The sequence below is a fragment of the Garra rufa genome, chromosome 4, assembly GCF_049309525.1.
Source record: "Garra rufa chromosome 4, GarRuf1.0, whole genome shotgun sequence".
Lineage (NCBI taxonomy): Eukaryota > Metazoa > Chordata > Actinopteri > Cypriniformes > Cyprinidae > Garra > Garra rufa.
In genome coordinates, this window is record NC_133364.1 from 12,480,036 (window position 1) to 12,491,870 (window position 11,835).

An 11,835-nucleotide genomic window follows, 5' to 3' on the forward strand; every position below is an offset into this window, starting at 1 on the left:
GTTTGCTGTTTAGAATCAGAACAATTCCCGAACTTACCTACAATCAACCAAAATGAATACCCAGTCAGTATTTCTCTGAATAAGCTATGATGTATATATTTTATTTCCTGGTTGAGCAACATCTATTTCAGACTCTTCAAGACTGTGGCGTTTTACTGAATTACAGTTTCCATAGAGGTAAAATGTGTTGCATCATGGAATTATTAATAAATGCATAGGCTACTGTTAACATAATCATTGTTGAAACCTTTGCACTTAGTCTACTGTACTTATAAAACAATATTACAACACAACATAGTTACAAAAGCACATGGTGCATACGTAGCATACATCTTTATTCAGATTTCAGAATGAGCACTTTGACATCTGTAATACATGTTGAGATGTCTTGTTTATCCACCAATCAAATTTTCAATACTGTAATGAATATACTTTTTTTAATAAGCAGAGGAAATTCCTGACAAACAGGCATTTACATGCATTTCGTACATTTTGAAAATAGTGAGACTTGAGATATAAAATGCTGACTCATTAGGTGATATTTTCTCAATAAAAATGCATGATTTCCTATTAATCCAGTAAAATGTGTGGTTATAGGGCAAAGCAATATGGCAGCACTGTGGGGGTTTCCTCAAATGTCTAAGGCTACACGAAAAGATTTGTAACATTTTGAAAAGGTCATGAAAGCAAAGCATTTTTTCCTGTCAAAACTTGCAATTGTATATTTCAGGACAGAATGTAACAAAACACTGTTATAGATTGCAAGTAAAACTTGTATAGTAAGATCAATACAACTTTAAAAGCTTTAACAGGATTTGAGGCAGTGAGTGTGGTTTGAGTTATACAGTTCCTGTCTGTTTTCCTGGATCCTCCTCCACATCATCATAGTCTGTTATTGGAAAACAAGAGCAAATTCATGTATCACTACATACATTAAAATGCATTATAATAAACCTTCAATATTAGCAGTACATTTACATAAGCTACATAATGACCACAGAAATTGATAATGTAAAGTAACTATAAAGATTAAACAAAGGTGTTAATAACGTACCAAACATGTCACTCGTATATTCTCCAACATTCTTCACATCATCATACGCCTCCTGAACACCGTCTGATATAAATTGGCTATTATTAATTACATGAACAATATGGCTATTTCAACCTGGAGGGCCACAGTCCTGCAGAGTTTAGTTCTAACCCCAGTTAAACACACCTGAACCAGTTGATCAAGGTCTTTAGGGATACTAGAAACATCCAGATAGGTGTGTTGGGACAAGATGGAGCTAAACTCTGCAGGATACTGGGCTCTTCGAAAGCTGGTTTGGACACCACTGGACTACATACTTTATATAGCACAATAATTTGAAGAACAATAAGAAAAAATACCATGTGCCAATCTAGAAGGACGTAAATTAAAACCCACACCTGCTTTATCATTGGAGAGCTGTTGTATGATGACAACATCATCATAGTTTTCTGGTAAGTCATCTACAAAAAAAGAAAAAGAAAAAAAAGAATGAAAGAAAAATGATACACATCAATCAATTAAAATTATTATATATAGTGTTAAAACATGTAGAAATAATGAGAGAAATTAACCTGTAGCATGACGTCTCACTCCTGCAGTGATCACATCATCGTAGTTCTCTGGTGTGATTTGTTGCTCTTCTAAAACCAAAGAAAGAAAAGACCTCAGTCAGAGCAGCACCATATTTATTTTTGACAAAAATTAAAACAAGGCTGTGAGGGACTAAAGCACAGTATGTTCAATGGAATGTACTGTTGTTTAACATCATGCCAATTATTCTCAGAAAAACTTCAACAAAAAAACTGTTTTTGAAAATGATGTGACCTACGACCTCTACTGTAAATTTATCCTTCACAACCTCATTTTCATTTGCATAAAATATGCCATCTACCTTAAATAATGTATATAAATAGAAACAGGTTTACTGTTCATAGGACCAGAAGGTTAAAGAAAGGAAACCCATCAGCTGAAATCGTCTCGGGTTACTACTGTAACCTTAGTTCCCTGAGGGAACGAGACGCCGCGTCAGGAACGCTATGGGGAACGCCATTGGCGGGCCGCACTCTGAATCATGTCTTGCAACTAATGAACGACGGGGGTGACGTCACAGGCGCGGTGACGTCACCGACCAGGAACTATAAAGCACGTGCGTTTGAAGCCCGCGGCAGCTCTAGCATGAAGCGAGCGCCGCAGGGGGCGGGGATTATGGTCCGAGACGCGGCGTCTCGTTCCCTCAGGGAACTAAGGTTACAGTAGTAACCCGAGACGTTCCCTTCCGGGAACTCGAGCCGCGTCAGGAACGCTATGGGGAACGAGACTACCTACGCCCCCATAATTTCCGAACCCTGCGCAGTGTCTGTGCCAGCAGGTGGAAAGGTAAGAGCATTTGTCTAGCATTACGCGGACAAGAGGCCCTGTAGTCCTCGGCCCTTAGGCACACGAGGAATGGTAGTCTTCCTCTGTCTGGTCGCCAGCCAGAGCGAGAGGTACTCCGCGACCCTCAGGCACACGCAGAGTCTTAGTCCTTTGTCTGGGAGTCAGCCAGAACAAGAGGGACCGAATGACCACTGTCTAGCACTCGGCGGACAGATGGTGTGTGTAGTCCCCGGTCCGTAGACCCACGAGGACTGTGAGCTTGACCTCCAGGCTCCTCGGCCCTCGGGCACACGAGGAGTGGGTGATCCTTTGCCTGGGGGTGCAGCCAGAGCAAGAGGGATCCAAGGCTCGGCCTGTGCTACGCCAGGACGCGAGAGATAAGGCCATTGTCGGCATTCCGCGGACAAGAGGGCACTGCAATCCCCGGCCCTCAGGCTCACGGGGAAGACAGTAGGGGCCTCAGCCTGGTAGCCAGCCAGTGCATGAGGCACTCCTCGGCCTTGTTCTAAGGCAGACGAGGAGTCTTAGTCCTTGGTCAAGGTAGTTTCCGGAACCAGAGGGACCGCATTACACTCGGTCTGATAGCATACTGTGTCAGAACACGAGGACAAGTAAGCCATTGTCTAGAATTCCGCGGACAAGAGGGCTGTAAGGGTCTCGGCCCGCAGTCACACGAGAATAGAGACCTCCGCCTGGTTCGCTAGTCAGTGCAGGAGGCACCCCTCGGCCCTCGGGCACACGAGGGGTCTTAGTCCTTTGTCTGGGGTTTCAGCCATGACAAGAGGGACTGAAAGCTCGGTCTGTTAATAGTGTCAGAACGCGAGAGTAAGAGCCTTTGTCTAGTTTTCCACGGACAACAGGCTAAATATTTCTTTGTTTGATTGCAGATCTCTTTAGTTTGGCGAAACCCACTTCTCTTCTTTCCGCAGAAAGATGCGCCTTGAGAAGTCTTCTCCTGGCTAGGGAGGTGGCTGACTCTCCAGGCCTAGCGCACTAGGCCGAGAGCACAGCAGAGCCTGGAGCGGCTCTGAGGTCAAGCTCATAGTACCTGACGAATGTCAGGGGCGATATGGACCAACCCGCAGTTCCTGGAAGCGGAGCTTCTGGAGAACGGAGGCTTCACAGAAGACTCTCTAAAATGAGAGGAAATCTCAACGCTCAATCCAACAGCTCTTAAGAGTGGAGGTCTCAGATAACCTTTCCGTGAGGGGAGACCTAGCTACACTCACGCTAGGAAGTACTGGAAGCGGAGCTTCTGGGGAACGGAGGCTTCAAAAACGACTCTCTATAGTGAGAGGAGGCCTGATAACGCTCAACCCTATGAGACCTGCGCTTGTAAGTACAGAAGCGGAGCCTCTGGAGGACGGAGGCTTCATAGAAGACTCTCTAAAATGAGAGGAAGCCTAGCAACGCTCGATCCATCAGCTCTTAAGAGTGGAGGTCTCAAGTAACCCTTCAGTGAGGGGGGACCTTGCTACACTCACGCTTGGCTGCACAGCGATCGGGAGAATGTGTAAAGACGCAGCCTCGGCAACGTCTGTACTACGGCGTCCAGTCCGGGCAGACCTGGAGGCACTAGGGAGAACCAGAGAGAACCTTGCGATATCCATCGAGTCGCAGAGGTCCCATCCTCTGAGTCTGTATGCTTAGAATTCTCCATGCTTCATTACTTCCCGATGAAGCCTTAATCTCTCGACCGTGGAGGAAACGTGCGACCAGGGGGCTCTGCCCACTGAGAGGCCACCTAGAGGGGCGTGGTAGGCACTTGTAGCCGCCACGTAACCCCTCCAGGTGGAGTGAGCTAGCCCTGCAGAAAGGCGAGACTGTAGGAACTCCAGAACTGTACCAACCGGGCAGTTGACTGGGTCTAAGTGGCGCTCGCGGCACCATCTCGCAAACAAGTTCCACTTGAGGCCATACAGTTTCCTCGTAGAGCCGCTCTAGGTTGTGCCCCCTCAGGGGTCACACCCATAACCTCAACTTCTCTGGGTGGGGTAGCAGACTGCGCCCCTGGCCTGAGATAGGAGGTCTCTCCTGACAGGAATCTCCCAAGGAGAGCCGTCTAGGAGAAATACCAGGTCCGAGAACCATACTCGTGCCGGCTAGCGCGGGGCTACTAGTAGCAGCCGCACTTGAAACCGACGGACCCGTTCCAGAACTCCCGGGAGCAGAGCGATCGGGGAAAAGGCGTACAGACGCAGCCTCGGCCACGTCTGTGCTATGGCGTCCAGCCCCAGTGGAGCTGGAGGCACTAGAGAGTACCAGAGGGGACAGTGCGATATCTCTTGAGTCGCAAACAGGTCCACCCGTGCCTGGCCAAAAACTCTCCATATCTGCTCCACCACCTCTGGGTGGAGCATCCAATCCCCGGGCCTCGGCCCCTGCCTTGACAGGACGTCTGCTCCTACATTCAGATGTCCAGGAATGTGGACTGCTCTCAGGGAGAGGAGTTTTCCTTGAGACCACAGGAGGATCCGATACGCCAGCTTGAATAAGGGGCGTGAGCGGATCCCTCCTTGATGGTTTATGTAATAAACTACCGCTGTGCTGTCTGTACGAACGAGGACATGACGGTTTCTTAGGTCTGGTAGAAAACTCCTGAGGGCCTGGAACACCGCCAGCATCTCTAGGCCATTTATGTGCCATGAGTGATGGCGCGGGCTCCACAGGCCTTGGGCTGAGCGGCCACTCAAGACCGCTCCCCATCCGGTAAGGGACGCGTCTGTCGCTAGTGAGACACGGCGGCATGGCACCCCTAAAACCGGACCCTGAGAGAGAAACCAGGGTTTCTTCCACATGACCAGGGCACGTAGGCAACGCCGCGTGACACTGATCTCGCGGAGCGGGTTTCCCCTCGGGGAGAACCCCCTGGTTTTGAGCCACCACTGTAGTGGTCTCATATGCAGCAGTCCAAAAGGTATCACGTTGGAGGCGGCTGCCATAAGACCTAACAGTACTTGGGACTGTTTGACAGTGAGTGACTGGCCTAGCTTGACCGCATTTACTGCAGTGAGTATGGACTCGATCCGAGCAGGTGACAATTGTGCCCGCATCGTGGATGAATCCCATACCACGCCTAGATAAGTAGTCCTCTGCAGAGGAGAGAGGACGCTCTTCTTGGCGTTGAGTCTCAACCCCAAACTCTGCATGTGAGCGAGAACAGCACCTCGATGCTGAACCGCTAACTGCTCTGAGCTGGCTAGGATGAGCCAGCCATCTATGTAATTGAGTATGCGGATGCCCTGGAGTCGCAGTGGAGCCAGCGCAGCATCCACACACTTCGTAAAAGTTCTGGGTGAGAGAGCTAGGCCGAACGGAAGAACCCTGCACTGGTACGCTTCGCCCTAAAAGCGAACCTGAGGAACTTCCTGTGATGAAGAAGGATGGAGACGTGAAAAATAAGCGTCTTTTAGATCTATCGTGACGTACCAGTCCTTGGACCTGATCTGTGACACGACCTGTCTGGCAGTAAGCATCTTGAACTTCAGTTTTCTAACTGAGCGGTTTAGAAGCCTGAGATCTAAGATGGGCCGAAGCCCCCCATCCTTCTTCGGAACAATGAAGTAACGGCTGTAGAACCCGGATTCCCTGTCTTGAGGAGGGACCACCTCGATGGCCTCCTTCCTCAGAAGAGTATCTACTTCTTGTTCCATTATCAGACCCTGCTCGGGGCTTACTAATGTTGAAAATACCCCGCTGAAAGGTGGCGGCTTGGTGCCGAACTGGATAGCATAACCTTTCTCTACAGTACGCAGGACCCACTTTGAAATATTTGGCAGTAGTTTCCACGCTGCCAGAAAATTTACTAAGGGTACCAGCCTCTCGAGACTGGTGTCTGGATTTACTCGAGGAACTAACTCGGAGACCTGTAACAGTGAACTGGCAGGACGCTCCTGAGCTAGCTCCTCTGAGGACCCCCGTGGGGGTTGCGAACTCTCCAGGGCCGCTACGTTTTCGGGCAGAACAGCTAGAGGATGTTCGCGGGAGATTGCCGCGCCTTGTAATACTGGCAGGGTTAACTGACAGATCTCCTGAGGGCCCCGAGGGGGTTGGAACCCGCACCTAAGGGTACGGTGCAAACCCCCCCGCGAGGGGCTGCCCTCAACGGCCCTGAATCACAACCCTCAGGGCCGTATAGCCGAGGACTTCCTGGGTTGGGGGACGACCCTCAGGTCGAACCCCTTTTTTTTTTTTTTTTTGGAAGCCCCCGACTTAGAGCGTTGCTTTCCGGGCCCTCTAGGCATAGCCGGAGGGACGCGGGTGGCAACGCTCTGTTTCTGCGCCTCTAATGTAGAGAGCTGGTACACGGCTGGGGTTTTATTTCCCGTCAAAAGACCCCAGCACGTGTATCTTTGCTGATCAAGCCTGAAGTTTTCTTTAGGCGGCTTGGAGAGCAAAGACGGAGCCTTCAAGAGTGATGCCTAGACCGGGGAACAGAAGCTGATAGCGTCTGTTCAACCCGCGGCGTCATCTTTACCGTTTGGAAGTGCTGACTTAGTCCGCAGGAAGCAGAACGTTTGCTTTTCTGCGGCTCATATTTGCTTATTTAGCTAATGGACAGTCAGCACAACCACCAGCTCATCATACTGAGGCGATGGGGGGGGGGGGGGGGGGGCGGTTGAATACTTTTGACAACGTACTTCACATCAACCTCCTTGGAGGAAGATATGGAAAGCGTTGAAAACTTTTCCTGGAGGGAAGTAACCGCATTGCGTGCTTCCTTATCCAAAAAAAAGGTTTACCGATCCACCAGATAGGAGAGGAGATAGGGTATTTTTAAACACCCGTCTCCCGTCCCTCTAATAGATCGAGCCGCGATCCCAACGAGTGCAGCTACCGCTCCGTCTCGGCGGAAGCGGGGCCAGACCCGCGAGAAACGCTGGCGAAGGCTCCCTCCTCGAAGAGAGCCTTCCGTGGAGCACCCGCAGTGGAGATTTTAAATTTTACGCTCACACTGTGGACAGCCAGCCTTTTCGAGGGCTGACTGTGCGTGCTCTACACTCAAGCAGACCACACATAGACTGTGTGTATCCCCACCAGCAAGAAGCATTGGTAGGGAGGAACACACTATCTATGCGGCTGCTTGTACCGCCTAGTTTCGTAACACTTCTTTCCCCCATGGTTGCATTTTAAAGGTCATACTACTCAAATAAAAGTCGTGCAAACTGGCACGAAAAAACAGCAGTATGACCGGGACAGACACAGACACAGAGCGCTCTCGCTGAATGACAAAAGCTGCCGCGGGCTTCAAACGCACGTGCTTTATAGTTCCTGGTCGGTGACGTCACCGCGCCTGTGACGTCACCCCCGTCGTTCATTAGTTGCAAGACATGATTCAGAGTGCGGCCGCCAATGGCGTTCCCCATAGCGTTCCTGACGCGGCTCGAGTTCCCGGAAGGGAACACTGACCTGTCAGGCTTTTAGTGGCGGAGAAATCATTATTGTATTCAGGTGTGACTTCTTGTGCAGATTTTGAAAATATATAAATGTATGAATAAAGAAAGAAAGAAAGAAAGAAAGAAAGAAATGTAGGTGTATATAATTTTCTGCTTATACAACTTGCAAAGTTATTGTTTTAATTAAATACATAACACAGCATACATAGGCTAATGTACTGCATGTACCAGGTAACATTACTATATTTAAGTCCTCTAACCTGAAAGAAGCTTATCAGCATCTTCATACCCAGAATTCTGTTCTTCAGAAAGGACACTTCCTGTTATGGAGTAGAACCATTACTGTATATACATTCACAATTACAAATAAGCCAAAACCCCCACTTCCTTTGGATCATTCAAAACTAACAATATATCATTTCAAATAACACACAGGGTCCCACAAATGAAACAATGCAATTTATTTCACTAATCCATCTGAATAAAGTGATTATCCTGTTGATCTCTACAAATCCAAGACTACGACACTTACTCACCTCTCTGAGTGAAGAGACTGTGTCTATTAGAGGGCCTTTGCTGAATCACCTCATAAATGGCCTCAGTCGTCGTCCTGTGTCTCCTCTTAGAGAGAGCTGTGAGTGTAGACAGACAAACCTGCTGTCAGTTCACAACACATGACTGATCACACACTGAATAAGACACAATATGACAGTCTCTGGATCTCTCCTACCTCTCCTCATCACTCTGTTCTGCTGAATCAGTATAAGCAGTGGCACTAAGAGCAGTAAGAGCACAACTCCCAGTACAATCACAAGCACTGAGGGGAAGGAGGGAGACGGTGGAGAAGGAGTTTGTGGAGGAGTGACTGATGTTGAGCGAACTGGAGGAAAAACTGGAGGAGAAGTTGATGTTGTTGTGGCAGGAGTAGTGGACACTGACAAATCTGATAAATCTGTCAAAACAGACACAAACACATTACCAATCATGCCAATGAATTTACATAAATATTATTAGCAATAACATCTAAAATAAATATTATTTGTCAGTGTTTGGCTGTGACCTGCACAGGTGAGTCCAGCGTGCTCTTTGTGGGAGCAGTCAGTGTGATTGTTCAGGGAGAGAGGACAGTCCCACAGGTGAATCTCATTCCCTCTGCACTCGACTCTGTTCATCCACACAACACCTTCACCAGCACCAAAGACTGAATTCCCATCAGCCCTCAGTGCTGCTCCACAACCCAGCTGCCTGCATACCACCTGAGCATCGCTAATGTCCCACTGATCATCACAGACTGAGCCCCACACAGCGTTATGATACACCTCCAGCCTCCCAGAGCACCGGCCCTCCCCTCCACTCAGTCTGAGAGGAAGATGATCTAAAATACATATACCACAAAAAAGGGGATACACTAATTGCCAGCAAAGTACAGTCAGAACAGCAGTGACAGCATGTGTGATCTAGTGAATATACCCAAATAAAAACATGCTTCTGTTTTATTTCTGTTTTATATTAGAACAAAATTACATTGCACAGCATTCATAAATTTTATGTTTGATTCCATTAAATGAACTTACCTGAACATTGTCTCTGATGGAGAAATGTGGAAGTCAAATAGCTTCGAGGAGACTCGTGGCTTTCCTGTTCTGTAGTCAAAATTGCAATATATGTATTTAATGCATGCAATGTTGAAGGACTACTCTTTAATTGTTTAGTAATAGAAAATGCATCACACCTGAACAGATGATTTTGGCCATTTCATCTTCACCACAGTCATTCTGTCCCCAGGGTAAAGATGGACACTGCCATAAAGTGGAGTCATGTGGTCTACATGTAACTTTATCCAGCCAGTTAGGAGCTGATTCCACTCTTGATGTAGAAGCAGACAAAACACCAGATCTTCCACAGTTCAGCTCTTGACAGATCAGACTCACTGTGTCTCTGTCCATTTGGTTGTAACACACATTACCCCAGGATCCATTGTAGAAAACCTCCACATTCCCTTCACAGCCCTCAGTTAACCTGATCTCTTTAAACTCTAGATGAAAAAATTTATTAATTTTAAAATCATACAATTTTTAAATGTAAATATTATGGTCACATTAGTAAGTTGTTAAAATTTGTAAAACCTTATATTTAATTTTTTCATGTAAAAAAAAAATAGCAGCATGTTTACCTGAGCACACGACTCCTACATCCTCCTTGTGTTGACAGTCATGTTTTCCCCAGCCTGGAGAAGAGCAGCTCCACAGGGACGTCTCATTCCCCTCACACTCCACCTCATCCAGCCATATGGGTCCAGAACCAGGACCAAACCAGGCTGGTACCTGCTGGTTACTGAGGGCCACTCCACACTGCAGCTGTCTGCACACCACATGGGCATCTTTAATATCCCAGGAGTCATCACACACTGTCCCCCATGAGCCGCTGTGAAAAACCTCCAGCCTCCCTGCACAGTCTCCCCCAGAACCCACCAGCCTGATGGACCCACGACCTGATATTCAGAGAAAGAAAAACAGGTTATTGATCACTAACAACTGAAGAATCTGTCCAGATGTTGTTGTTCTCACCAAGGCAGGTGATTGACAGCTGTTGTGTGGAGCTGCATTTGAGAGTTTGTGGAGAGCTGCAGTTCCCCAGATGAGCTTCACTCCCAGAGCACTGGAAGCCCGTCACACACTCATGACTGTGTTCAGGACTGGATGAAGAGGAGCCATAGGAGTTCAGGACAGAGCCACAGCCCAGCTGTCTGCAGACCACAGAGGATTCAGTGAGACTCCAGGAGTCCAGCAGAACTCTCCTCCAGACCTGATGGATGAAAACTTCCACCTCCCCCTCACACTGTCTCTCTCCAGACAACCGCACCAGACCATCATGAAGAGCCAAAGAGGAACCTAAGGAGAAAATCTGATGTTTTAGTAAAATTCTGCAAGTTTGAGAATAAAATATTTTATATATTAAAAATAAATAAATTCAGAAATAAATGACAAGAGCATTAATGAAATATATGAGATTAAATATTTTATTTCTACTGTTGAGACTTTGAGCAGAATAATATCAGTCAGTCTCACAATATGGACTCACCAGAGCAGATGACTCCAACATCTCGTCTATGAGAACATTCAGCTCGACTCCATGAAGAGATGGAACATTCTGAGAGTTTTGTTTCATTCCCGTCACAATCAAACACATCAGCCCAGATATCACCACTTCCCTCTCCAAACCAGTCTGATCCCACAACAGACACAGCAATCCCACAATTCAGCTGTCTACAGAGGACACTGGCAGCTCTCATATCCCAGCATGCATCACACACTGTGCCCCACTCATTGAGAAACTGAAGCTCCACTCTTCCAGAACAAGAGTCTGAACCATTTACCAGTCTGAGACTTATGTAACCTGAGCAAAGTAAAGAGAGTTCAAAAACAATGCATAAAACCTTCTTATGTTAAACTGTCATTAGATTGATCACATTATATGTTAAATCTAAGACATAGCTGAGTAAAAAAAAAAAAAAAATGACGAGATTGTGAATATTTATACTTAACCAGAGCAGATCAGTCCCACAATATTGTCACTGGTGCAGTTTTGATTGTGTGATGATGATATTGAACAGAATGAAATCTGAGATTCATTTCCTCTGCACTGAATCTCTTGTGTCCACATCTGAGCATCTCTTTTGCCAAAAGCAGCTGCTCCCAGCACCTGTACAGGAGCCCCACAGTCCAGCTCTCTACACACAACCTCTGCATCCTGCTGGTCAAAGGCAGCGTCACACACTGACATCCACGTCTGATCATGAAGTATCTCTAACCTCCCAGAGCAAAGATGAGACCCATCAGCAAGCCTGGAGCGTTTATGACCTGTTTATATTGCATAATAGTGAGCATAAGTTGAGCTGGTTTTGTTCAACAGGCTCTGAATGTGGCAAGTGTTACATGCAATTACATATTTAACACTCATTAACACTCAAGTTCAACACCCATCTTACTGTTTCATATAGGCTACATATATACATCAATAACAGTTTAT

General features: G+C 47.1%; 1 protein-coding gene across 1 annotated transcript; it reads right to left on the reverse strand.

Moving 5' to 3' along the window:
• Positions 1 to 316: 316 nt before the first annotated feature.
• LOC141332779 (antigen WC1.1-like) lies at positions 317 to 11,589 on the reverse strand. Its single transcript, XM_073837740.1, has 14 exons — positions 11,352 to 11,589; positions 10,888 to 11,202; positions 10,374 to 10,697; positions 9,980 to 10,297; positions 9,539 to 9,841; positions 9,381 to 9,449; positions 8,867 to 9,181; positions 8,537 to 8,758; positions 8,343 to 8,438; positions 8,067 to 8,126; positions 1,606 to 1,674; positions 1,432 to 1,494; positions 1,055 to 1,117; positions 317 to 889 (listed from the first exon to the last, which is right to left on the reverse strand). Exons 1-14 carry the CDS (start codon positions 11,587 to 11,589, stop codon positions 840 to 842), a joined length of 2,505 nt encoding a protein of 834 aa, XP_073693841.1. The 3' UTR covers positions 317 to 839.
• Between the last annotated feature and the right edge of the window lie 246 nt (positions 11,590 to 11,835).

Excerpts from the sequence above, each read along its gene's own strand:
- LOC141332779 (XM_073837740.1), bottom strand. The coding sequence starts at position 11,589 with ATGTCAGTGTGTGACGCTGCCTTTGACCAGCAGGATGCAGAGGTTGTG. Across the intron at positions 11,203-11,351 it reads TGTGGGACTGATCTGCTCTG|GTTACATAAGTCTCAGACTG; the intron begins GTTAAGTATAAA and ends TACTTTGCTCAG. Across the intron at positions 1,495-1,605 it reads AGTGAGACGTCATGCTACAG|ATGACTTACCAGAAAACTAT; the intron begins GTTAATTTCTCT and ends CTTTTTTTGTAG.